The 26,280-nt window shown below is 53.4% G+C and overlaps 2 protein-coding genes across 4 annotated transcripts in view; one reads left to right on the forward strand and one right to left on the reverse strand.

The window, feature by feature from the left end:
* Window positions 1-12,915, forward strand: part of KCNC1 (potassium voltage-gated channel subfamily C member 1) — a 44,408-nt gene extending 31,493 nt beyond the window's left edge. Inside the window, exons 2-4 of one of the 2 annotated variants that reach the window (XM_082476629.1) lie at window positions 1,495-2,428; window positions 9,338-9,526; window positions 11,510-12,915. In XM_082476629.1, the coding sequence (XP_082332755.1) occupies window positions 1,495-2,428; window positions 9,338-9,526; window positions 11,510-11,574 (1,188 nt within the window). In that variant the 3' untranslated portion in view covers window positions 11,575-12,915. Of the gene's footprint in view, window positions 1-1,494; window positions 2,429-6,329; window positions 7,835-9,337; window positions 9,527-11,509 lie in introns of those variants that run through there. The other variant, XM_082476630.1, reaches the window with a different exon arrangement.
* SERGEF (secretion regulating guanine nucleotide exchange factor) overlaps window positions 1-26,280 on the reverse strand; it is a 246,322-nt gene that overhangs the window by 1,149 nt on the left and 218,893 nt on the right. Inside the window, exon 11 of one of the 2 annotated variants that reach the window (XM_082476671.1) lies at window positions 17,775-18,141. The exons of the other annotated variant lie outside the window; for it this stretch is intronic. Coding sequence (XP_082332797.1) covers window positions 17,798-18,141 — 344 coding nt within the window. The 3' untranslated portion in view covers window positions 17,775-17,797. Of the gene's footprint in view, window positions 1-17,774; window positions 18,142-26,280 lie in introns of those variants that run through there. 2 annotated transcript variants of the gene reach the window in all.

Here is a 26,280-nt window from a genome sequence, read left to right on the forward strand (position 1 = left end):
GGTGAAGGGGGGCCCAGAGGAGAGGGGAGCAGAGGGAACATGACCAGCTGGGCCCCTGGAGGAGAACCCCTGGCTAGGGTTCCCCTGCCCAGGGAAGTGTTAGTGTTCCAGGGACCTCGACTGGAGGCTGTAAGAAGAGCCCTTGCCTGGAATTCATTCTGAGTAGGAGGGTTTGAAACTCAGATAGCTGCTTGACTCTCTTTCCTTGGGTACCCATGTCTGCTGGGGGCCAGAGAAGCCCAGGGGGTCATCAGCTGGGGCCACCAAACCAAACCAAAGAGTCTCCTGAACCTTTCTCAAGGGGCTCAGGGCCAGAGCAGGTGGTTCCGGACAGGCTGGGTTATCCTGGCCATTTCCTTCTCACCGGGGAGGGGGTCTGAAAGGAGCAAGCACCCACATATGTTTGGAAAGGCTAGTGGCCCAGCAGCTTCTTCTTCCCTCCCACCCACATCCCTACCCTGGGGCTGGCAGGCAGCAGCAGGAGAGAAGCAGACCCTATGGTTTATGGTGCCTTTGAGGACCCCTGGTCCAATTCTCCTCCTGATACCTGAACCTGCAACACACCATCTCTGACAAATGACCACTTAGCCTCTATTTCAATATCTCCAAGATGGGGAACTCACTTCCAAGATGGTGGTGTGACTTCCTGGGATGATAGAGAGAAGTGGGTAAAAGAGGTGTCCAAGGCCCTGGGGCAGATATATCTTTTGCAATTCCACATAGGATAGAACATGAAGAGACGGCATGAATGAGGTATAGATCCATGAAAAAGACATTGAATAGACTAGCGTAGGGACGAAAGAAAGATGGGAGATGTGGCCTCTGAGGGGCCTGCCTCCACCATAGCTCCCCCTTCTCCTTTCTTTGCCAACCTCTGCCTCCGCCACCTAGGTCACTTTTATTAGTCGGGGTGGGGGGGAGCTAAATGCTTTAATAAATCACCTCCAGATCACAGTGTCTTAAGACAGTAGAAGTTTATTTCCCACGCATGTATTTAGTGGATGTCTTTCTTTTCAGGGACCCAGGCTACATCCTTCTGGTGGCCCTGCTGGCTTCCTAGGGCTTCAGCATTTGACTGGCAGTTGGGGGAAGAAAGAAGGCATGGAAGGTTGAGCAGAAAGGTTTTGTGAGCCAGGCCCGGCCTTAGTGCACACCCTTTTGTGCACTGTCCGCTGGCCTGAGCGCAGTCACGTGACCCCACCCAGCCCCGAGGGAGGCTGGGAGATATGGTCTAGCTGTGCGTCCAGGAGGAAAGGCATTTGTGAAAACAGAGCAATCTCTGCCACAACGTCTTAACCCCCGAGCCTCCTAACCCCGTGCTCCGTGCTCTGAAGAGGGAAAGGTGGCCTGTCAGCCTGGCCTATGTCAAGAGGGGCATCCTGCAGGCATCTTCCGCAGCCCAGCCCCTGACTGGACCCAGCCCAGAGGCACCCCGGGTCTCTTTGCTCTGGGGGGAGGGCCTCCCCTCTGACACTGTGTGTTTCTCCTCCACAGTATGTGGCCTTTGCCTCCCTCTTCTTCATCCTGGTCTCCATCACCACCTTCTGCCTGGAGACCCACGAGCGCTTCAACCCCATCGTGAACAAGACAGAGATCGAGAATGTTCGGAATGGCACGCAAGTGCGCTACTACCGGGAAGCGGAGACGGAGGCCTTCCTCACCTACATCGAGGGCGTCTGCGTGGTCTGGTTCACCTTCGAGTTCCTCATGCGTGTGGTCTTCTGCCCCAACAAGGTGGAGTTCATCAAGAACTCGCTCAACATCATTGACTTTGTGGCCATCCTGCCCTTCTACCTGGAGGTGGGCCTGAGCGGCCTGTCCTCTAAGGCGGCCAAGGACGTGCTGGGCTTCCTGCGTGTCGTCCGCTTTGTGCGTATCCTGCGCATCTTCAAGCTCACCCGCCACTTCGTGGGCCTGCGCGTCCTGGGCCACACTCTCCGCGCCAGCACCAATGAGTTCTTACTGCTCATCATCTTCCTGGCTCTGGGCGTCCTGATTTTCGCCACCATGATCTACTATGCCGAGAGGATAGGGGCGCAGCCCAATGACCCCAGTGCCAGTGAGCACACCCACTTTAAGAACATCCCCATTGGCTTCTGGTGGGCCGTGGTCACCATGACGACGCTGGGCTACGGAGACATGTACCCGCAGACGTGGTCCGGCATGTTGGTGGGAGCGCTGTGTGCGCTGGCGGGTGTGCTGACCATCGCCATGCCCGTGCCCGTCATTGTGAACAATTTCGGGATGTATTACTCCTTAGCCATGGCTAAGCAGAAACTACCAAAGAAAAAAAAGAAGCATATTCCGCGGCCACCGCAGCTGGGATCTCCCAATTATTGTAAATCTGTCGTAAACTCTCCACACCACAGTACTCAGAGTGACACATGCCCGCTGGCCCAGGAAGAAATTTTAGAAATTAACAGAGCAGGTAGGAAACCTCTTAGAGGCATGTCGATCTGACCTTTCACCTCCGCCCCCTGTAGCGATGATTCCAGATTCAGTCAGACTGCTTCCTTAGTTCCATGGGTGACCCTGGACCCTGCGCTCAATCTCGAGGTGTGGAGTCTGGGGGCCCAGGGAGATGCTGGGCAGCCGAATTCACGAGGCAAGAGCCTGCTAGAACCTCACTGGTGGCCCCTGGTAAGGAGGTTAACATGCTGGTCTCGTGGGGTTCTGAAGAGATGACATGGCCCGCGAGGTTGCTGAGGACTCTCTTGGCAGGAGCCCCGGGGGCACTGCTGCTTGGTGGGCAGGAGTGGAGCGTGAGTCGCTGACTCAGGCCACTGACCCAGTGTCGGGGCAGGGTGGGGGCGGGTGTGATTCGGAAATGCCAGACAGCTGCTGATTTGGTCTTTACACGGCTCCCTTCAGGCCGTGCGCGTGGCACAGATGGTGCATGGGATCTAGCAGGAGGGTCCCTGCAAAGGCAGCAGCAAGGATTCTCACCCCCGACAGAGCCTGTCTCCATAGCTGAGTAGCATTCCTGCTCTGATGCCGGCTGCCTAGCTCCAGGCGCGTCCTGGGAGACGCCTCTTGCCCTCCGTACGTAACAAGCTTACTTACCCCACAGCATGCGGAACCAACTCATCTTCCACCACCACTCTAGAGTTTAGCGTTTATCTTTAGGAACCTGTTGGAGTGACTCTAGCTTTCACGTTGTCTGTTTGGGTTGATGGTCAAGTGGGAGTTTCCGGTGGCCTTCTGATGGGAGCGGCTGGTGAGCGAAGGAGTAGAGGGGGCCACCACCCGGCAGCTTAGATGAAAGCGCTACAGACCAGCAAACAACCTCCCACCCAGAGTTCTCCCTGTTTCCGGCGGTAGGGACTGCAGCAGCAATACACGACATCCCAACCAGTGTATGACCACTTTCCCGTGAATTCAGTGGGGGTCAGGGAGGGGGGGAGGGGGGCCATGAAACAATACTAGTCACCGTGGGATATATTCTAATATTCCATGGCTAGTGGTTCGTTATGGGACTATCTCAGTTTTATGAGAACCTGCACATAGCACATAAAGTTGATCATGGGGCTCTGGTCCGAAGATATAAAGCCCATAGTCTACCTCTACCCATGGAATACCATCGACTTATTCTGTGGACACAGGAATTTGAAGGCAATGAACGACCCATAGAAGAATGACAACACTGAGCTAAGAAGGAGTGCCGGGGCGAGGAAGGCTGAGTCAGTGATAGGTGGCGTTTAGTCTACAGAAGACACCCCTGTGCCCAGGGCAGGCAGGGGGGCTGTAGGCTAGCTCAGCCCTAGAGGAGCAAGTGCCCCCTGGCTTGGGTGGCCTCCCCCAGTGGGTGATTGACTCCTCTTTCTTCCCTGATGGCCCCCACCCCCATCCTACTCCTGATCTGGCTTCATCCCACAGCTACGCTGCCCAGAGCAGTACCCGCAAGGCCCACTTCTCTGTCCGTGGGAACTTTCCAGCCCCTTCGCCTGGCCCCATACCCCTCCCCACTCCCTGGGATTGCTGTAGGCACCTGAGAGGAACGTGGCTAGTGTTCTGGGCTGGGCCAGGGACTGGGCAGGGGTCTCAGAGGCTGGAACAGGGGGACCTGGTTGGGGGGGGTGCTGGACTCCCCAGCCAAGGTGTGGCTCCTGCTTAGCAAGCCAGGCACGGGCCGTGGAAAGCTCCTGCCCCACCCTCCTGCTTTGGATTAGCTAGCCCTTCTGTTTGACCTCAGGAGCCGCCATCATGGCAAGGAAAATTCCTGGGGCTCTAGGGGAGGGTCTGGGCGGGCCTAGCCCCCCAGCTTCGCTCCAGGCCCCAGCAGGAAGAGCTCAGCCTGAGTGGCAACACCATGGCGCTCCTTGGCCCTCTGTCACATCCTCCCAACGCTGAATCTTTCAGGATCGGTGCCTCAAATATGGGTGCCCCAGGCCCACCTGTCAAGGATCCCTCATTCACTCCAGTCAGGCACAAATTCTTCAGTACTCCCAGACAATGCCAGTATTCTCCATGTGCTGAGGGCGTGCTTGCATGCACACACGTACATACACACATGCACACATGCCTACACAGGCATGCATGTGCACACACACGCAGAGTGCAGATGTGTGTGTGCTGGCAGGTACACCAGCTAGTCACAGGACACAAGCCCTCTTGCCATGCTGCAGCAGGCCTGTAAAGCCTGTGCACTCCTGTTGGAGCCCCTGGGCCCCATAGCCATGGCAGCCCTGCTCCTGGGAACCTCCTCGCTGCAGCCCCAGGTCTCAGGGATCCAGAGTGTCCTGGCTTGCACGGTCTCTATGGCTGAGGAGGTACTTGGGGCCCTTCTGAGCTTGCCCTCTGGAGCCCAGATGCCCAACTCCACCTACCTTTCTCCCTCCCATCCCCCACACCCTGCCCCGCCCCCTTTCCAAGTTCTCACGCTCCTGAGGGTGCTGTCTTGAGATCCCAGACCCCTCACCAGAACACTCCTCCCTCTGAAAGCTGGTGTGTGAGACCCCGGTTATCTATCACCAAGAGGGTGTGTGGTCCTTAGGGGGTGTCTCCTCATCCCGGCACCCCTGAGTCCCTTCCCATTTGCCTCCTTTCCTGCTTGCAGCTATGGTCCTAGATGGGCGTGGGGTTTGGGTGAGTCGGTGAGTGAGTGTGGGGGAGGCTAGAGGTGAGGAAGGCAAATGGGGGTGGAGACTGGACCCTACAGGAAGGGAGAGGTGAGATGCAGCCCCCAGGGCCTTTCCAATCTCATTCCACACCCAAGTGCAGTCAAGTGGCCTCAGCGAGGGCTGGGCTTCTCCAATTCCACTTTTAGAACCTGGGTTGGGGCCAAGTGCAGCGTGCTGGGCTCTAAGGGCACCCCCTACCTCCAGGGCTAGACCCCTGGGACTCAGGCCAGCCATCCCAGTCATGTCAGCAGCACCCTCCCCTCACCTCCACCTCTTGGTCTCTCCTGAAATCTCAGGTCTGTGTGTCTGTGAGGGATGATCTGGTCTCCTCTGTACCATGGCTGGCATGGCGTCAGTGTTCGGGGGATTCGTCTTGGCAGGGGTTGTAGGGCCTCACGGGGGGATGCCAGGAGGGCGCCCCTATGGTCAGGGACTGCCTGGGCCTGACAGCCCAGGAGAAGCTGCTCCTCTCCCAGAAAGGGGGTCCCTAGGCCCCCATCTGCAGTCGGGGGCCCAGACCACCTCCTCTGGGCAGTTCGGAGTGCTCCTTCTGTCCTGCCATGTGCATTCACGTGTGTCTCGTCCATCCCTGCTCCTGTGATGTGGGTTGGTACTCTGGGGTGCTGCGTCTGGGGCTGCAGGGTCCCACCATAGGTGAGCAGGGGGCTGGCACGGGGGATAGGTGGTGGCCAGACCCCCCTTCCTGCCCATGAGCACATAAGGCAGCAGTGAGGTCCCGAAAAGCCGCTGCCTGGGCCCCCTGGGAGCTACCACTGCAGCCTCTGGGTTCTGCCCTGAGCTGCCGAGTCCAAAGCGCCCCTGGCCCCAGCCCTCCACCCCTCCCCTCCTGGGCCAGGAGTGGTGTAGCCCCCAGGGCAGGGGAGGTGGCGGGGATTGGGACAACAGTGACCAGGAAGGGTGGGGGCAGGGCCCCTCCAAGCGGGCTGACCAAGTTTCTGCTCAGATGCAGGGCCAAGGTGGGCAGCGGGAGCCCTGAGTGGGGTCGGTGTGGCCCCCAGGCGCGCGAAGCGGGGAGGAGCGGAGAAATGAGGGGCTCTGAGGGCCAGGCCTGGGTGTTCTTTTCTGTGTTGTTCACATGCTCTCTCTTTCTCTCTCTCCACTAATCATGTTTCTCTCTCTCTCTCTCCTCGTTTTGTTGCATGACTTGTGCCGGTTCTCGTGATTGTACTCTGCTCATGTCTCTCACAGACTGTCCCCAGTTAGCCTGGGACTTTTTCCCTGAGCCCCAGGCTGGGCAGCCCCCTCAGGGCTAAACCCGAGGAAATTCCCAGCCACCCCTCCCGCCCCGCCCCAGCCCTGCGTGCGCCCCCGGCGCGCCCGCTGCTGGTGTGAACAGTAAGTACCTCGGCGGTGCCTGGAGACCAGGGCACAGAAGCCAGCGTGCTGGCTCAGGGCCGGACATCGGGTTCTCCTTGCTCCAAAGTTTAAAAAAAAATGACCCTCTCACGGACGCTCATCTCTCTCAGCCCATTTCAAAGCCTGGAAACCATCTTCGTGAGATGCTGCCCATGCTGCCATTTCATCATCACAGGCCCTTGGGTCTAGTGGGGGCCGAGGGGCCCTGGACCAGGGGAGGCAGGGCTCCCAGCCTCCTGGGGAGCAGCTGGGAGCCGAGGGACCTGCTGGCCATCTCATCTAAAGGACGGGGTGGGGGCAGGAGGGTGGGGAGTCTTGGGTGGGCTGGCACCTCTGGCTTTTTCCATGGCTTTCCCAGGTTTGGAGAGCTGGCCCCCCCTTGCTTGGTCTCTCTTCCAGCCCCCCCTCTGGAGTTGGGAAGGGAGAATGTTCCCAGTTTCTGAGAGCACACCAAACTGCAGATTAGCCAGCAGCCCAGGGAGGCTGGCTCCTTCACAGAGAGGGACAGAAACACTCCCCCCCCCCACCAGCACCCAGCCTCAGCCCCTTCTCAAAGGCCATGGTTGGGAGAAGAAGCAGGCTCCAGGGAGGGAAGGGTGTCCAGTTCACATCCACCCAGGGATCCCTGATGGCTGCCCCCTGGCCGGACCCCTGCAGGAGACCAGCCTCAACTTTGGGTCCTCTAAATGCTGTGGGAGCTGGCTGCTCCAGGGGCACAGTGCTGGGGGGCAGAGTCAGATGAGGGGTCTCAGGCTCCACCACCTACCTCTGACCCACCCCTGGGCAAGCCCTGCAGGCTGTAGATACCTCCACTGACAGACGATGGCCAGCAGAGAGACAGCAAGTCCTGGCTCCCCTCCCAGACGGAGACGCTGCCTGGTAGGACTCGCTGTTTTACCCTCGAGGAAACTGTGTGCAGGGTACTGTGGGCCCCAACTTCTGCCCCCTCATCTACAACCTCTTCCCTTAAACCTCCCTGCCCTCTCCCCGGAGACCCTTGGGAGGGAAGACGGGACCAGCCAGACTGGGAGGCAGAACCGGGCTTGTCTGTGCGCACACGTGTGTGCCCTCAGACACACCCTAAGTGCTAGGCAGCCCCCAGACCCCAGAGAGGCCCCAGTCCCAGTCACGTGGTATCAGAGTTACCTTGGTAACTGGCCTTTCTGGTTCAGAGTAAATTGGGGAGTGAAGCCCCTGGGATTTGTCAAGAAACGCACTGTACGTGAAATGCTTTGCCATCTTGTACGACAGACTTTTTTTTAAGTTCCAAAATTATGATGGGATTTTTTTTTTTTTTTTTGGATTTGCTTTACGAATAAACCTGATTGGTCCATTTCTCTTTTGACTGCCTGCCTCTTTGTAGTGACATGATATGTACACGGGCCGTGATCCCGCCCGCGGGCACGCTGAGTGTGTGCACACGGAGAAGGATCACTTCTGCGTGTAGTTACATGATGTGAACAGGGTCATGGAAGAGGGTCAAATCGGGTGGAGACTGTCTCCAGCTTTTTGCCCCTCTTTAGTCTTTCAGAGGGCCTCCCCGTGTGGTCACGCCCCTGTGGGGTCTGTCTTCCCTTGAGGCGCTCACCCTAGAGGAGGTATTTGAGGAAACCACAGTGCCCACCCTGGGGACCGAGTCGGCGCCACCTTGGCCAGGAAGAGTCTGCTTTGAGGGCAGAGAGCGTGGGGCAGGCTCAGTCCCCAAGAGTGATGGGCGGGGACAGAGGCTGACGGAGCTAGAGGCTCTCACGGCACTGCTCCTGGACTTGGGAGAGCGAGAGCTCCCTGCTCTGGCCACGCTTCACCCTCACCAAATGTGCCCCAAACTTCCTCCCAGGTTCCTTCTAAGGTTACCGCAGAGGCCAAGACTCGTCTTTCCCACCCGAGTCCATCAGCCACTGTTGTCTTTACACATCCATTTGCTCTGCTTTGCGGGGGACGCTGCCGAGAGGAGAGAGAGGAATGGGAGCCCCTCCCAAATCCTGGCTGCTGTCACTGCCTCATGCCTACATTCCTGTTGCGCCTGTGCAAGCTGACGAGGACTGCTTGGGGCAGAGCGGGGTGGAAGACACTGGCTTGGTCTGTGTGGCGATCAGAGTGGACTGAGTGACCAGCTTAAGTCTGTGTGGGGATGGAGCAGATTGAGTGGTCATATTGGGTCTGCATGGGGGACCAGGAGACTGTGTGGCCAGGCCTAGTCCGTATGGGGGACGGAGCATACAGAGTAACCAGATTGGGTCCATATGGGGGGATTGAGTGATCAGATAGGGTGTGGAGGGGGACAGCGTGAAGCGAGTGACCAGAGGGGATCCAAATGGGGCCTGGAGTAGAGCCGATCGATGGGGTCTGGATGGGGCCAGGGATGCCTGAGCAGCCAGCTTGGATGTGGATGGGAGGCAGCAGGGCTCTGGTTGGCAGCGGAGGGGTCAGAAGAGGCTGCCTCTCTGAATAGGAGTGTTTCTGCATGTCTGTCTGTCTTCTCCCTGAGCTCTGTGTTTGGCCCTCTACCCATGACCGCATCCACACCATCCTGTCTCATCGGCCCCGCCTTGGACCTGCGGCCCGGCCCCCAGCACTGCGCTTGCTGGGCCCATCACCAACTCATCTTTTTGCAAACTTTGAGCAAACCCAGGAACCCTCCTCCCCAGCACTGTGGGCAGCCCAAGGGCTGCCTGAATGAGCCGGGGACCCCCAGCCTTGTGCCTCCCTCCATGGCCTGCTCGCTTTTCCATCCTCAGTTACGGGCTGCCCTTTGCCGATGCCCTACTTCTGGCCTGTCCCCCCCACCCCCCACTAAACAGTTTTCAGTGTCTCAATAGCTTCTGCTTATATGTTTGAAGATTCCAAACTGAATGGGGAGGTGGCGAAGGCCGCGCTGGCGAACGAAGACTGCCCCCACATAGACCAGGCCCTCACTCCCGATGAGGGCCTGCCCTTTACGCGCTCGGGCACCCGCGAGAGATACGGACCCTGCTTCCTCTTATCAACCGGGGAGTACGCGTGCCCACCTGGTGGAGGAGTGAGAAAGGGTATGTAGAGGAGGCTGCCTGGCACCCCTGCAGATGGGTGGGCGGGGCGGTGGGCAAGGGGCGCTGAGGGGCAGGCAGGCACACTGAGGGGGACAAGGAGCAGATGGAGCCCCAGGGTCGGCCCCCGGAGGTCTGAGTCCCAGTGTTGCAAGTGGGATGGCAGGCTGGCAGAGAGAACCGGAGGTCCAGGCAGCTGTGGGTTGGAATTGAGCTGAGGGGTAGGAAGGGACTTGGGGACAGGCTGGACGACTACAGCCCCCAAGGCAGAGGGGTATCCGGGGATGTGGGAGGAGCCTCGACTCCCCCAGGCTGCTCTGGCAGATGGCAGGTCAGACCCCAAAGGCAAAGTGATCTCCCCTGTCCCTTGGTTGAGGAGGGCGACGGGGTGGGCCTGGTCTGACCAGGACCCTGTGGGCTTAGCCAACCAAGATCCATGTTCTGGAAGTGGCATCCTTTAAAGAGAATCCACAGACCAGTGGGAGGGGAGGCATGAAGAGAAAGGTAGCTTCACGGCTTGGAGGTGAGGCCAGTGTCCTTGCAGAGGTAAGGTATGTGCCAGTCAGAATACTGCTAGTGGCAGATAGAGAACTTGCCAAGAGAAGGTGGTTACGCAGGACTCTATGCAACCCCTTCTGTCCCCAGTGCCCGTCAGCCATGGCCCTGGGTGTGATCAGCGCCCCCTTGTGGTTGGTGAAGGCTGAGCCCCGTGGCGGTCTCTGCTCAAAGTCTCCTTGGATAGGACCCTTATCTTAGGCTGACCCCCTGGGGAAAAGGCTTCCACTAGAGCTTGAGCATGGGCTGCGGAGAGGCTTGGGGTGGGGGCCCAGCGCACCTTAGCTCCAGGCTCCAGGCATCGGCCAGGGCCTGGAAGGCAGAGGAAGCCATCCTCGGCACAGCGGACTGGCGGGGCGGCTCATGCATGTTGGGAAGCAGCTCACAGGCTCACACGGGGTGCATGCTGACCGGGGTGAGCAGGTTGGGCCAGATAGTTGGTTTTTTAGAGCAACAGTTGGTGTAGCCAGTGGCCATTCACAACTGCTCCAGTATTTGAAATGGTTCAACAATATGCAAGGAGAAAGCATAGACCTCAAAATAAAGGGCAAACCCAGAAGAGGAGAGGCAGCCCACAGGGAGACGGGGGAAGTCCTTCTGGTCACTGGTGCTTAGTGTGCTCACCTGATCCAGGCTGGTCCCTGCTTCCTTGCCCGGCCTGGAGGTCCCTTGGACCCCAGCGTGGCATACCACCCCCCGCATGGTGCTGCATGGCAGGGGGGCTGCTGGCCCCAGGGGCGGGCCCCATCCTTGGCCTTCCATGGATAGGCCTGATGCTCCCCTTCACAACTGGCTTTTTCCCAAGTGGAGGCTCTAGAAAGCCAGGAACTGGGCAGCCCAGGGGGTTGCAGGGGAAGGCAGGTAGACCATTCCCAGTGGCTGTGCTCTGCCTGGTAAGGTCTCGTGGGCTGCCTGTCTCCTTCATCTTGAATGTTGGATCAATCTGTGTGGCCTAAAAGAGCAGACAGGAGAGTCTCTTTACTGGGCTTCCAGAAGCCCAGGCTGTGTGGGACAGAAGCAGCCTGTAGTGGCCAGGGAGTCCAGTGGCAACCACTGTCCACAGGTGGTACCCACTCCACAGTCCCACAGAGGCACCAAGGGTGAAGTGCCCCCACCGGCATCCACCCGGCCCCGCTCTCATGGAGTCATGACAGCCGCCGAGGACTTGCTTTTCTCAGGATGATTCCAGGCTGTAAGCCATGTGCGGGGTAGAGAAGAGTTAGGAGCTTAACCCGTTGCCCCAGGAGGGAGAGAAAGAGGCGTGCTAGGCTGGCTCACTGCATGGGAGAACCAACCAGCTGGAGAAGAATCTGCCTGCCTCTGCATGCGGCTGTTCTGTCTGTCCTCCTCCTTCCGTAAAAACTAAGTACCAAGCGGGATGGGAAAGCCAAGAAGAGAAGCTCAAGTGTTAATTGTATTCTTTACATACAGATCTTTGCAAAGAAAGCCCTGTCATTGCTAAGTATATGCCGACAGAGGCTGTGAGAGTGACTTGACCAGGCGGCTTGGCCCAGGACACTGGTGGCTATTAAGCATCTGGGTGGACCTGCAGCCCCTCCTCACCCTCGGACAGAGTAAATTCACGCCATGCAGGTTTGCCGGACGAGTCCGAGTGGCCCAGGCCTTGTACTAGGACAGACGTAGCTTTTCTACGGCCAAATGGTAACTGACTGTAGAGGATTTGTTTTCCTTCTTTTCATTTTTTAAAAATTTTATTTTATTCGGGGAAGGGGTGGGATGGAAGGGTTCCTTAGCATGACTTGCATGAAGTTCAACAGAAAAACCCAGCAATCCAAACCCACCAATCCCCTGCAACTGTATGATTACCCTAAACCACGACAACAACGAAGAGAAACAAGCAAGAGTCCTCTATTTTCTTTCAAAGCGCTTTCCTTTTATACATGTTGTTGGAGCCAAACTGTAAATGGCATTTGGTAGAAACCTGTACGTTTTGGGGGGGAATGGAGCAGGGTGGGGGGAGGGGTGGGGATGGGGAACGGATTGCTTCCCTTTTTGTACACGAGATCGAGATGGAGAGTAAAGGTTCCCAAAAGGGCAGTCGGTCAGTCATCGGTCATATTGACCTCACCTTCATAGTTCATCTCTCACGCGGAAACTGAGAACTTTGCTCCAAATAGAATTGTGGAAACACACTGCCGCCTTCTTCCCTCTGTTTGGCATGCTTGCGACCCAGCGGACGTCTCCCCAAGACCCCTGACAGCGGCTAGTCTAGGTTGATTCGATCATCTTAGCGGTGTGTAGATTCAGTGCGACCAACTTTCATAACAAATTGTTCATAGTAGATAATCATCACCTTATGGATTTTCCAAGTGTTCCTTCAGAGCACCAAAAAGATCAGGACCGCGGGAGGGCTGGTCCTCCTCCACCTTTATTAAGGCACAACCCGGCATTGTATGCAATTTAGTACTTCAGAGTAAAAAAACTGCATGCCCAATGTTATGCAAAGCGATTCTAGCATGAAATAAATTTTGTATCATGGTTTCTGTATAGTCTAAAGCAGATTTGTTTTCCTGAAGCAATCGGAGGTTTGCAGAGACACACTTCTGCATCTCGAATAAATATAGTATTTTCCCAACAGAAACAGAGGACAGTAGCTTGGCTTTGGTCTGATTCTAAAATTAGTGGTGGGGTAAGGGGTGGGGAAGGATGATATTTTTGAAAAACACATGCTTGAGTTGAAAAAAAAAATGCAACATCTCAAGCTCTCACTGCAGCTCGCAACATTTCCTGGAAAGAGAGCAATGCTGCTTTAGTTCAACACCCTCCCCTCCCTGGGCCCTGGCCCTCAATAATAAACAGCTGACATTGGAGATGAAGCATGGATTTGGGTTTTTATTGCCTTTGGCAGTGTCGCGATTCAGTTCTGGGCCCCTGGTCAGGCCCTCTGTGGCTGGGCTGGGGTGAGCCTGAGCCCTGGCTCCTCTGATCTCAGGGACCCACCCAAGGTGCTGGCTGTCCTCTCACTGGGGGAAAGCCAGGACTGCCCCCTGCCCCCCAACCTGCAGATCCTGTTGCGTGGGGGGAGGGAGGCAGCCCTCAGAAGGAATCGGTCAAAAAAAGGCCCTAAGACGAGCCCATCCTCTAGGGGGTTCACCAATACGGAAACTTCTCCGTGGATCCATGCCATATTCATGACTCCTTGAATGTGGTTTTGTCGGAGCTCCCAGCTCCCGCCCCCGCCACTGCCCTTCATGCAGACCATGGTCACCTCCCTCCTAGGGCCATCCTTGAATCTGATGGAGCCAGAGGCCGGGGTATGACTGGTCCGGGTGCCCTATCCAGCTGAACCCTTGCTGGGCCCAGTCTGGTGGTCACCTCATCACATACCCCTCCCTCAGCCTGAGGCATCTTGGAAGAGGTGGAGCCCTCTCCTAGGGATGCTGATTTGCTTGGGTTGTTCACTTGGCTTTGGTTGGGGGTAGAGTGGGGGATTGGGGTTCCAATTCTTTTCCTATCCATTAGAGAATCTCCGGGGGAAAGTCCCTAATGGTCATGGCACTCCACCTCTGAGCATTTTACAGATGAGGAACTGAGGCCCAGAGGGGAGTGATCTGACCAGGGCCACAAACAAGTGGGGGTCAGTTTCCCCTAGATTTCCGTTCCCTGATGCCTCCCAGCATGGCCAAGACAACGATCATATGGGTGGGTGGGAGGCTGAAGGTGGGTGTCGAATTCTCACCCAATAGTTTCTCACCCCCTCTAAGCATTTTCCTCACCAATGTGGGGTGGGGATCAGTGCAGCAGTGAGCATGGCAAGGCCTCTGCCCAGGGGTTATGCAGCCGAAGAGCTGCCAGATCCACACCATGTATATAACAGCCATTCATAAGCATCAGGATGTAGAAGCCAAGTGGCCTCAGTGGCTGCAGGGAGGGCAGAGTTCCCTCTACTTGGGGTCCGCCCTGGAAGAAGCGCCTCTGGTGGACTCAAGTGGGACTTGACATACGGCCGTTTGGAATAGGGGTTTTCAGGGACACAGTAGCTAACGGGGAACAGGGATTAACATACACTGAGCATCTGCCATGTGCAGGGCATCTGAGACAAGTGGTCTGATGATGACCCACAGTAATTCAACATGTTCATTTTAGAGGCACGAGAACAGGCACAGAGAAGTAAAGTAACCAGCTCAAAGCCACACAGCCAATGAAGGATGAAACCAAGATTTTAACCCAGGTGGTCTGACTCCAGAGCTCAGGTGAAGCTGTCTCAAGTTAATTGAGGTCTTGCTGGGGCTGGAGATGGAATTGATTGGAACACCGGTCCTGAATCCCAGGGCCCTCAGGCCATGGGTATGACAGAAGGCCCACTGACACACTGCTCTGAGCCTTCCACGCACACATCTGACCACCTCAATTTTCTGCATAAACACCTGTTGCCCTAAGAATGAAGTCAGAGCTCCTTAAATTGGCTAGCAAGGCCCTCCGGCTCTCCTCTCCCAACTGTCACCTCTCCGTGCTCTGGTCGCTGGGAAATTCGAACCCTGCCGCAGTTATACATGTGCCCCTTAGGACCTAGAACCCCATCCCATTTCCTGACTCACTCCCTACCTCCCAATTTTGATTTCTCACTAAGTCACTTCACTCAGAAGTGGTGGATGGTGGTGGAGGGCTTTACTCTGAGCCCCAGGTCTGGATTCACCGTTCTCAAGCACAGCCTCATCAAATTTTGGCCTGATGGCCCGCTGGGACCGAAGGTGGTAGGGCGTCAAGGGAAGCCGGGGCGCCTGCGAGGGGAGACTGTGTGTGGTACGTTAGGACGTAAACATCCTGCTCACACCTGGTACGTGGTGGCCCTTTGACAATCACTGCAGGGGCTGCGGGCCCAAGACCTATGAGCACACGATGGGGTCTCACTCCCCTCTCCTTTTTCCTTCCCTCGTTCTCATGGGGTGGCAGCGGGGGCGGGGTGAGGGATATGAAGGCTAATCAACTTAGTCTATAGGGAAAAAAAGTCATTCTTAGAAATGAGTGGGCATTTTCTCATTAGCTAATCACTGTCAAATGGTTGTGCTATCCACAGCATAGTTATCAAACATCTGTAAGAGATGAAAGCAGAGGATGGGTGGGGGTGAGGGGATCACAGAACCCACTCGTTTAGCCTCCTCACCCATGGTGACCCTAACATGCTTATTGGGTACTTTCTCTGTCCCAGGACCTGTCCTTAATGAAGGGATTCCAGAATTGACCGAGACCTGGTCCCTTGCTCTTGAAGAGATCAGGATCTAGTAGAAATGAGGGGCTTGGACATCTACAAGTCTGAGAATAACCAGTAGGGTTCAAAGGGTCCAGAAAAAAGTCTGGGAGACACTGTCAACAGACCCTCACCCCGCTGGCGCTTTCAGGCACTCATCAATCTGGCGAGTGAACTGATGCAGAGAAGCCCGTCCGCCACTGTCAGGGAGGGAGAAATGGAGGAACTGGAGGGGACCGGACAGTCTGTGGTGTCATCCAGTGCCAGGAGCCATTCACTCTTGCACGCATGGATTAGCTGGGTTCCGCATGCTTCTAAGAAGGGTCTGGCTCAGGTTCTGAGCAAGGCTCCGAGATTTAGGGCTGATGCACCACCTCACCCTGTTTCAGGCTGGGAAGGAGCCCCGAGACACCTTCTTGTGCCCACAGGGAAGCCTTGGGAGGGGCATCAGAGCTCAGCAGCAGAGGACATGGGATTTGGGTTTCTTCCAGCAAGTGCTGAAAGAGGTAGGGGGAACTCTGCACGGCTGTGCAGTGAGAGTGTGCGCTCCTCGGGAGTGGAAACCCTGCCTGGGAGGTATGGGCCTGAGGACTTACCCACGTGGGGTGGCCTTCCAGTGCAGACCACCCGGTCTGTAGGACAGTGGGTGGTGGCCAGTAATGGTGGACTTGCTCCAGTCTGGGTCATCTCTGGGCCATCCAATTACTCCATCTCTGAAGGCTTGGTCACCTTGGCAAGACCAGCACAGAGTGCACAGAGATGACCTTCCTTCCATTCTGGAAGTGCTTTAGAGGCTGTGCTGGCCTCTACTGGTTCTGGGAGGTGAGGGGACAAAGGGCTTTGCTGGCCAGGGCAGCGATGTTTCTAGGGTACAATACTGGGAGCAGGACTCCACGTACTGGTGTTCAAGGTCAGCCAATGGCTGTGGGTGGTCTCTAGGTGCAGGCCTGGGGAGCTCAGGATGGCCCTAATCCCCAGTCTCCTGAGTCGAACCCCCACTGGTCCCAGGGCCACTCCTTGTCTGCCCCCCTTGTCTGGCTCGAGGCCCTGGATGGGTCACCTCTCAATCAGGACCCTGGGCCAGGAGTGAGGTGTATGGCCTTGAGATGGTCCCTTCCCCTTTTTAGGCCTCTGTTTTCCCACATGACCAATGAAAACGTTGGATAAGATCAGTGGTTTTAAAACTTTCTCAAGGACCCCTTTGTCAAGTGAAATCTTACGTGAAGCCTGATATACAGTGTAGATTGAAATGAGGCTGCTGTGAATAAGGTGGAGGGTGGGGACCCAGACCTCTGTCTACTTGGCCTTCCTTTACCCACAGCCCACAAGGTGGCCGCTGAGTTCTCAGGAGAATGCTGTCAGTCTCAGGAGACTGCTAGGGTTCTAGAACGCAGTTTGAAGGCCACGAGGCTAGAAGGTCATTACAGGTCCTCCAGCTGTGGTGTCCTGGGGTTCCGTAACATCCTCAAGCCCTTGAGCCCAGTGCTCCCAGATCCAAGCGCTCTCCTGAGTCAGAGGGAGGTGGTGTGGGATGCACCACAACCCGGGCTGGCGAGCTGGAGACACTGCCACTCAGCCCTCCGGGGAAAGCCACTTTCTGAGGCCCTCTGGCCAAAGGCCTGTTGCCGGTCACAGCAGAGAGAAAGCTGCTATGTCCCCCAGAGCCATAGCTGCCACCTGGGGAAGCCTGAGGCCTGGGGTCTGGCCTGCTCCCCATTTCACGTGAGGGCCCTCCTCCTGCAGAGGCCAGGGCCTGGGGGCAGATGTCAGGGGTCAGGGTCTTTCCCTGCAGACCCCCCTTCCCACACTGTGTCTGTCCCTCACCCGAAACTACAGCTTGGCAATTACAGTCACACAGACTAGTTCCAGAGCCCTTCCTGGCTCAGATGAAGACATTGATCTTGGGAGTATCATTGGTTCTAGATTCCTTTGTTTGTCCCAGGGGTCTCCTCTGCCCGGTCTTTCCAGAAGTTTTGCCTCTTCCTCCACTTACTCATCTATACTTCCTCCACCCCTCACCCCCGCTCCAGAGCCTTCTCCCTTGGTCCTAGTCACCAAGACAAGAACTCCTTCCTGTCCAAGTAACCAGCCACCTGATCAGGGTACCTCGATATCCTTGAACCAGCAAACTACATGCTCTGGGTGCTGAGAATGAAATCCCAGGAGAGGCTTGTGGCTGTCCTAAGCATGGCCTATAGGAACCTTTGTCTTGCTGAATCAAAGCCTGCTGGGGCAAAACAAGCACTGGGGACAGAGCTGGGCTTTGTGTCCTCACCAGCTAGGGACAGGCTGGAGCCTTCCTCTGCTTCCCATGTCCTTGGGTGAGGACTGAACCCTCATTCTCACATGCTGGGCAGAAAGGATGTCCATTCCTTGAGCCCAGATACTGGGCTCCCATCGTTCCCGTCTGGTCAGCCCGCCCAGAGTGCCTCCTGAATCCTTCGCAGGCCAACACCGCAACCTGACAAAGCATTTCTCTGGGGACACTTTGGGTGGGTAAAGTTGCTTTATTAAAGGGTCTCTGTCACAAGCCCCCCATTTCTGAACCTGTCAGATTGGCTTTGGGGAGAAGCTTCTGCATGTCTGTCTTTCCAGTTTCTCTCTTGGTCCATGGCTTCTTGAGATCCGGCTTCCTTGGTGGCATCTGGGAAAGGATCAGTGACCCTGGGGCGCTGGCCCAGGGCAGGGAGGGCTGGCCGCTGGCAGAGGGCCAGGGAGTGGCCGGCCCCGCAGCCCACGCGGAGTCCCGACAATGACCGCAGAGCCGGCACGGGCTTTGGGGCCCAGACGTTGGCTTCGGTGCCGTCCCCGCACATGCCGTGCTCGTTCCAGCCCCAAGAGTAACACGTCCCGCCTGCGAGGGAGAGACGAGACTGCTGTAGACGTGGTTCTGGGGAACAGGGCCGAAACACTCACCCTGGGGGCGCAGGTATCACCGCAAACCCCCAGTTTACGCAGGAAGAAACCAAAGCTCAGCCACACCTGGGGGCCCGCTCGCCACCTCTGCTTCCGCCCCTGCCCTCCTAAGTCTGCTCTTTTCTTCACTCCCACCAGCCCACAACCGTTCAGGTCCCAAACCTGGCTCTCCTCCGTGGCCCCTCCCTCAGTGCCACCTCCCACCCCCACACCTGCATCTCACACACACACACACACACACACACACACACACACACACAGTCCTAGACCTGCCAGTTCTGCCTCCGAAAGTCTCTCAAACCCTTCCACACCTCTCCATCTCCACTGCCATCACCCTGATCCCAACCCCATTTTCTCTCATCTGGGCCACACCAATAGCCAACTAACTGGGCTGTTCGCCAGCCACTCTGATCTTCAGAGAGCATCAAAATAATCTCTGAGGATGCAGATCTAACCAGGTCACTCCCCTGCTTCAACCCTTCACTGACTTCCCCCCGCCCTTAAAGGCCTTTCATTGCCTGTGAGGCCCTGAGTGATCTGGCTCCGGACCAGCCTGCTGAGGTCCCCCTGCACAACTCTCCCCACCTCACTGCATGCCAGAACCCCTGCCTTCCTTCAGTCCTTGAAATATGCCCTGTGGGGCCGGCCTTTCTCTCCAAGTCCTGGCTTTGCTGGGCTCCACAACCCCCATCCTTCAGAATCTGTTTAAATCATGCTCAGAGGCCAGATTCCCTGGCACTCGATCAACTTGGATTCTTGTCATTGCCCTTGTACTTTCCCTCATAGGCGGCGGATAGATGGTCTGGGTGGTGATGTGTTTACTATCCCCTCCTCACTAGACTGTCTGCCCTACAGTGAGAGAAGGAACACATATGTTCTGTTCACTGCCCTGTCTCTAGCACAGCGCCTGGTCCCCAGCTGCGGCTCAACAGGGGTTTGCTGACTAGATCAAAGACTGAAGAACTCAGAGTCCTACGGCCAATCTCCAAGCCAGCATTCGAGCACAGGTCTCTCTGACAGCCTGTGATGCTCCCACCCCATCACAGCACCTCTTCCTAGGTTTTGGACCCATTCCTGGAGTCTAACTGAACTCGCTCACACTTTTCTGTAGTTGTTTAAAAAAATATATATATTTTTTTCTGGATATAAAAGTAATACATCTTCATGGTAAAAAGGGGAAAAAAAGAGAAAAATATGGACAGGTGTAAAGAAAAGCAGACTTCTAGAATCTTGCCCACTGCTATGAATATTTTAGGTATCTCTTTCAAACCTTCAATTTGTGAAACTTGTAAATATTTGTGTGTATATTGTGTTGTTTTTATGCCTTAATAACACAAGCATTTCTCCATAGAACTGGGAATTGTTCAAAAAGTAAATTAAAAATAATTTGTTTGAAATTTTGAAAAAGCTCAATATGCAGAAAAGTACAAAAAATAATTTAACAGAAAGACATATTCCTCAGTCAGATTCAGAACATTAGTTACCATTTTGCCATATTTGCTTCAACCTTTAAAAAAATAAATCAATTATAAAGATACAGTTTAAGACCCACCTCCCATCCTTGGCCCTCCATCCATTCCCTCCTTCCTGGAAGTAACCACTATTTGAAGTTGGTGTACATTACTTGCATGCTTGTTTTATATTTTTCTACATGTGTGTGTCCTTAAATATTATATAAAAATTTTAGTTTGTTTTAAAGATTTACATAAGTAGTGTCATTCAAATATGTATCTTCTGTTATGACTTGCTCTTTATACCACTGTTTTTGAAATCTATCTGAGCTGATAGTTACAGATTTAGTTCATTTATTTTAACTGTGCATAGTACACATCCCATTATACATAAATCATATTTTACTCATCCATGTCCCTTCTGATGGATGGTTTTTTAATGATAATTGTTGCTACTTTATTACACAATGTAATATATAATATACCATAATATTTTACAACAATACTATTACTATTGTTGCTACTATAAACAACACTGCAGCGAACATCCTGGAACACGTATCCTTGTACAAGTTGGTGTTTGTGCACATTGATCCCCAGAAGTGTGATTGTGGTGGAATCACATGTTTACATTTACCAGGTGTGGCCAAACAGCTCTCCACCATGGCTGTAGTCCCATCATTTATGGTCCCATCAGCAATGGATATGAATTCGTTTCCCTCTATCTTTGCCTTTAGACTCTTGCTATTCTGATTAAGTACATGTGATTAATTTGCATTTTCTTGACTACTAGTGAGATGGAGCGTGTCTTTATATTACTAGCCCTAAATTGCTTTTTCTATGAATTGCGTGTTTACATTCTTCGCCTGTTCTGCTCTTTGTTTGCCTTTTTCTTACTGATTTATAAGTGTTCTTTGTATATTCTTTTGTTTATATAATTGTTATAAGCATTGCAAGTGTCTTCTCCCAGGAGTCTGTGGTGTCTCTTCACTTTGTTTATGGTCTCTTTTGTTGTCCAGATTTATGTAAAATGACTGCCTAATTGCCCATTATGGAGATTAAACAATTTCCTTAACCTGTATCCTATTATCAGATAGGTTGTTTCTAATTTTTCATTATTTTGTATAACATTTCTATGAACATCTTTGTGCATGAATCTTTGTCTACATCTCTATTTTCTCAAATTAGATTCTTAGAATGGGAATTCCTGGTCAAATGGTATGGACATTTTTGAGATTCCTGAGTATTGTTTTGAGTACTGCCAGAATACTTTTCAGAAAGGCCACTTGAATATATCTACAACAATCTGTGGGACTCTCTGTATCACTCCAGCATTGCCAGTATTCATTAGTTATTATAGTATTTAAAAACCTTTTCTAATTTGAAGACAAAAATGGTATCTCATTATTTTTATTTGCACTTTTCTGATTCCCACAGAAATTGAAAAATAATTCTTATTTTCCTCACATATTTGTATTTCCTCTTTCGTGTATTGTCTGCTTAATACATTTTTCCTGTTTCATATAGAAGAGTTTAAGTGCTCAGACCCAAGAACCAGATGGCCTGGGTTCAATCCCATCTTCTCCATTTATTAGCCGTGACCTTGGGCAAGTTACTTAGCTTCTCTGAGCCTCAGTCCCCTCATCTGTTAAATGGGGATAATAATAGTACCTTTATCATAAAGGTTATAAATACTTATTCATTTACAAGGATTAAATGAGCAAGTATATATAAAATGCATAGTATAGCAGTCCACCCTTTTGTGCAGGGGACACTTTCCAAGACCCCCAGTGGATGCCTGAAACCAGGGAGAGTACCAAATTCTATGTATACTGGTTTTTCCTATACTCATGGGCATGTAGCATGTACAGTGTGGATGGGCTGGACAAAGGGCTGATTTACATCCTGGGCGGGATGGAGCTCAACAGAGCAAGATTTCATTACACTACTTGGAATGGCACACAATTTAAAAGAGTTGTTTATTGCTGGAATTTTCCACTTAATATTGTCTGACCGCGGTTGACAGTGGGGTAACTGAAACCACTAAAAGCAACACTGCGGATAAGGGGGCACTACTGTACTAAATGAAAATTTGCTGTTGTTGTTGTTCTCAAGAGCCTTATTGTTTTAAAGATTTTTATTTTAAGAATATTAATTCTATGCCATATCTGGCATAACTATTTTTTCTCAGTTTGATTTAAAATTTTGTTTTAGGTCTTTTGATGTAAAACATAAATTTTATGGTTCTAGGTAGTACAATTTCTTGTTTATTTATCTTATCCTTTCTTCCATAGTTTGTAAGAATTGAAAGCCTATCCCCATCCAGATCAGAAAATATTCTTTTGATTTTTTTCAATGATCTGAGTTTCTTAAAAAATCTTTACATTTCACTCATTAACCACTGAAAATCTGTTTTGCAGACCACTCTTTCACAGAGGGAGGCTGGCTGGCCCGGGATTACCCTTCTCTTTCCTTTTTCCTGGTAGGAAGGCAATCATTAGCCAAAAGCTTGGGCTTGGGGAAACACAGATGTCTGCCTGTTTGGCCCATGAATGAGGAAATGCACACAGAGAGGATGAACCCCGGGCCACAAGTCCTGCAGTTAAGCAGGAGTTTCAGCCAGGTGGACCTGAGGCACAAGGCGGAGAATGGAACAGGCTTGGTACCTGCGGGCCTAGCTCGGCACCTGGCGTGGGCTTTGCGCCCGGCCCTGGTGAGTGGCACCAGCTGACGGTCAGCAGGAATGGGGGTGGGAGGAAGGCAGCGCTGACCTACCAGCAGGATGCGGCACAATGGGCAGCTGGCAGGTCCCTCTCCTCCTGCCAAAGGAAACGCTCTGAGGAAGCCATGTTTGGGGCCGGGGTAGCCCACTGGGTTGAGAAGCCTGGCAAAGGCTCAGATACAGTTTCCCCCAATACTTCCAAAGAAGCTGACTCGAGGTTAGGTGCTTTATATTCTTTATCTCATTTAATTCTAACAACCTTGTGAGGCAGCCGTGTTTTATAGATTATTCTCATTTTATAGTTAATGAAACTGAGGCTCTAGAACCCAGACACTGTGGCTCCAGAATCTGTGCTAAACTCTGCATATTCTATACCAGGGCTTGCCAGAGTTATTCTATAAAGGCAAACAGTAAATACTTTAGGTTCGATGGTCTCATTCGGTCTCTGTTGCATATTCTTATTCTTGATTACAAGCCTTTAAAAATCATTCTTAGCTCGCAAGGCCGTACACAGCAGGCCCGTGGGTTGTACTCCGTCAGCCCCTGGTATATATATAATACATACTGTGGACTGTGCTACGCCGTCCTGGGTCCCACATCACCACACAGCTGTGTGACAATGGTATGTCTGTCCCCAGCTACCTCACACGGTTGCTAGGAGGAGGCCTGCATGTGCTGATATACATTTAATGCCCTGGCACAGTGCCTGACACATGGTGACAGCTCACACCCACGTATGAAGCAGACCACGGGGAAAGGAGGAAAAGGCAAGGAAGGCCATGCTGGTGGCAAACCTTCCCAGCAGATGCGAAGGCCTAGGGTGGAATGACAAGTCAGGGGTTCCCCAACACTTTAAACAAACCTCCTATAGAAAAAAACCAGGCTGCTGAACTCGGAGAATGAAAGATGGGCCATCCCAGTAACAGAAGGACTCACACAGGACATTTTTCGGTTCTGAGCTCCTCCAGCATTTTAGAATATGTTTCAAGCACACCTCCTGTCCCCCACCCTCACTTAGGGCCACCTATTCAGGGGCACAGTGAAGATGGAAAGGCCGTCTGGACTCAGCAAGATGCTACTACGCAGGCTGTTCTCATGTAGAGGTGAGAGGAAGGACAGCCCATGATAAGCCTCTTCCTAAGCTAACTGGAATACGGGACACCCACTTTTCAAAACAGGTGAGTTCATGATGATTCCTGGCATTACAGAGGACTCTCTGCAGTGTGCCTGGCACTCGCCAGGTTCTTGAGGACACTGAGATCCCACCTGATTGATCTAGATCTGTTTTACTGGCCCCGGGGCACATGGCTGAGCCTTGGGTGGAGAGCTCATAGTTACAGAGGGATTCCCTAGCCTCTTCAGATTTCGGGCCCTTGCTCACGGGGCTCAGTGGAGTTGATGCAGGCTGTGACAAGTGACAAAGCTCATGGCCCACCACACTTGCGTCAGCCTAAGAGCCCTGCAGGCAGCGGAACCTCGGGGCTGGCAGGGTCCCCAGCACAGGCTGGACACAGTACCCAAATCTGTTCAGGTCTTGTGGCACCTGCCTGGGCTTCTTGGCAACCTGGGTCCTCACAGGGCCTTATGGTGCTGGGACTGCAGCCCAACTCTAGGAAGGGGGCAGCGTTTCTGCTGGAGGGTCTTGCCTAGGAGGGGCAAACACCTGAGCATGTGTGGCAGAAACTCCTGGTTGTCCCTGAACCACAGAACGGAGACTACATTTCCCAACCTCTGCTGCAGCTGGGTGTGGCCAATGAGATTCGAGCTGAAATGTTCTGTAGTAGCTTATGGGATCCTCCCTTCAAAGACAGATGGCATGTGCCCTTTGCCCCTTCCTCCATCCTGTCACTGGAAATGTGGATGTGATGGCTGGAGCTCTAGCTGCCATTTCTGACCATGAAAATGAGGGCTACAACCTAGGGACGGTGCTTCTCAGTTTCACAAAAATGTTACCTTAATTCTCACAGCAACTCTCTGAGGTGTTCTTACCTCCATTTTACAGATGAGGAAACTAGGCTCAGAGAGGTAAAAGAACTTGTCCATGGTCACGTGGCCGTCCTAGTCAGGACTAGGATCCAGGACTCCTGAGTCTCAGCCTCCTTCACTAGTTCCAAAATGGTAATAAAGTCACTGAATACTTAGTGTATGCCAGGCCCTGTGATAAGCACTTTATACGAATTAATTCACTGACTCCGCACAAGAAGACTGTGAGGTACAGCCTAACACACCAGGGAGGTGGTATGAACTGTGCAAGGTCACATAGCTGGTGAGAAGCGGAGCTGAACTCAAACCCAGGCAGTAGGACTCCAGAACCTCTTCTGTTAATATATACTGTTCTCTCTAGCAAAACCTCTGTTCCTCAGATAACGAAGAAAAGGTAGAGAGGCATGGCACACCTGTACAGGAACAAGGTCAGTGGTGGAAGGCCAGAGCCGTAGCTGGTGAGAGCAGGAGCAGTCTGCAGAGGAGCAGAAACCTCCCCGAGCCCTTGGGAGCGCTGGGGCTGAGGCAGAGGCAGCCGCAGCAGGCCCTGCTGCACCCCACCCCCATCCGCATCTGGTGGGGCGGGGAGAGGAGGGCGGGATGGTGCGAAAAGTTAGGCAGCCAGTGGTTCACCTTGTCTCTTGCCTGTCAAAGGCCTCACAAGGAACTAGGGCATCAGGCAGGGCTGCTCTTCTGCAACACCAAGCAGAGAGAGAGAGAGACAGGAGGGGTGAGGTCTGAGCGCCTCACGCAGAGGAAGTCTCCGGATTCAGGCAGGTGGTCAATGCCAGTGTGGACGGAGCTGGCCTTGGAGCTGGGCAAATTTGGAAGAAACTTCTGAGTGTCTAGCTGCCCAAGCTCATGGGTATCCCACCCTTTGGGCAGTAATTGGTGGTCCCTAGGTCCTGCTGTGAGCAAGGAATTCAGGCCTTCTGAAGTGTTTTGGGTCTAGGTGGCAACCTCAGGACAGAAAGAAGAGGTTCAGGTCCTGATTCTCTCTTGCTTGGACAATTACAACAGCTAGTTTCTTCTGAGGCAGCCAGCCTGGGTGGGGGAAACCAGGCTGAAACACAGCGTGAACTAGGCCTTCCCATGAACCATTTCCCGTCTCCCCACTACCTACAATGGGCCTCTTATCTGGCTCTCAGGGCAGCCTGTCCCTCTTGGCCGCATCACCCCTCTTTCCTCTGTTCCAGCCCCATGGGCTTGCTGCTGCTCCCTGAGTTCACCCAGGCCTCTCACACAGTCGTGATTTTGCTCAGATGAGTCCATTTATCTCATCATGTGGACGCCTCTTCTGGCTTGGGCCCTGTATGGACAAAACACCCCGAAGAGGAAAATCCAGTTTCTGCCCTGGGGCTCCCAGGCCACTAGGGTAGACAGCCATGGGGAATGACGATTACAGGGACCAATGGCATGTGTACACAAGGAGGCTGGCACAACGGCGCTTACTGTAGCATTGTCTGTAATCGTGAAAGACTGGGGGGAAAGCCCTAAATACCCATCAACAGAGGAGTGTGTAAAGAAACTACAGTTTGACCCTACTGCTGAGTAACATACAGCTATTAAAAATAATGAGGTAGCACTCTGTGGCCTGACGTGGCAAGATATCGCAGACATTTTTAAGAGAAAATAGGCTGCAGAACAATATAGAGAGTATGATTCAATTTATGCAAAGCCCCTATATATTTCTGTATGTATAGATCCTGAAGAATACATCTCAAACGGAGAATAGTCTCTGAGGAAGAGAGGGAGAAATGGGGGAAGGGCAACTGAGATTTTCTTTGTTGTGTGTTCATATATTTTAAAAAGCAATAACACAGGATGATGATCAAAAAAATAACAGTATTTCTAAGGGACAGGGGTAGCATAGAGGAGAGGATGAAACACTCTATTGCAGAGCGGAGGCCGGTGTCACGGA

This window comes from Balaenoptera physalus (genome assembly GCF_965194825.1).
Source record: "Balaenoptera physalus genome assembly, chromosome: 10".
Taxonomy (NCBI): Eukaryota; Metazoa; Chordata; class Mammalia; order Artiodactyla; family Balaenopteridae; genus Balaenoptera; species Balaenoptera physalus.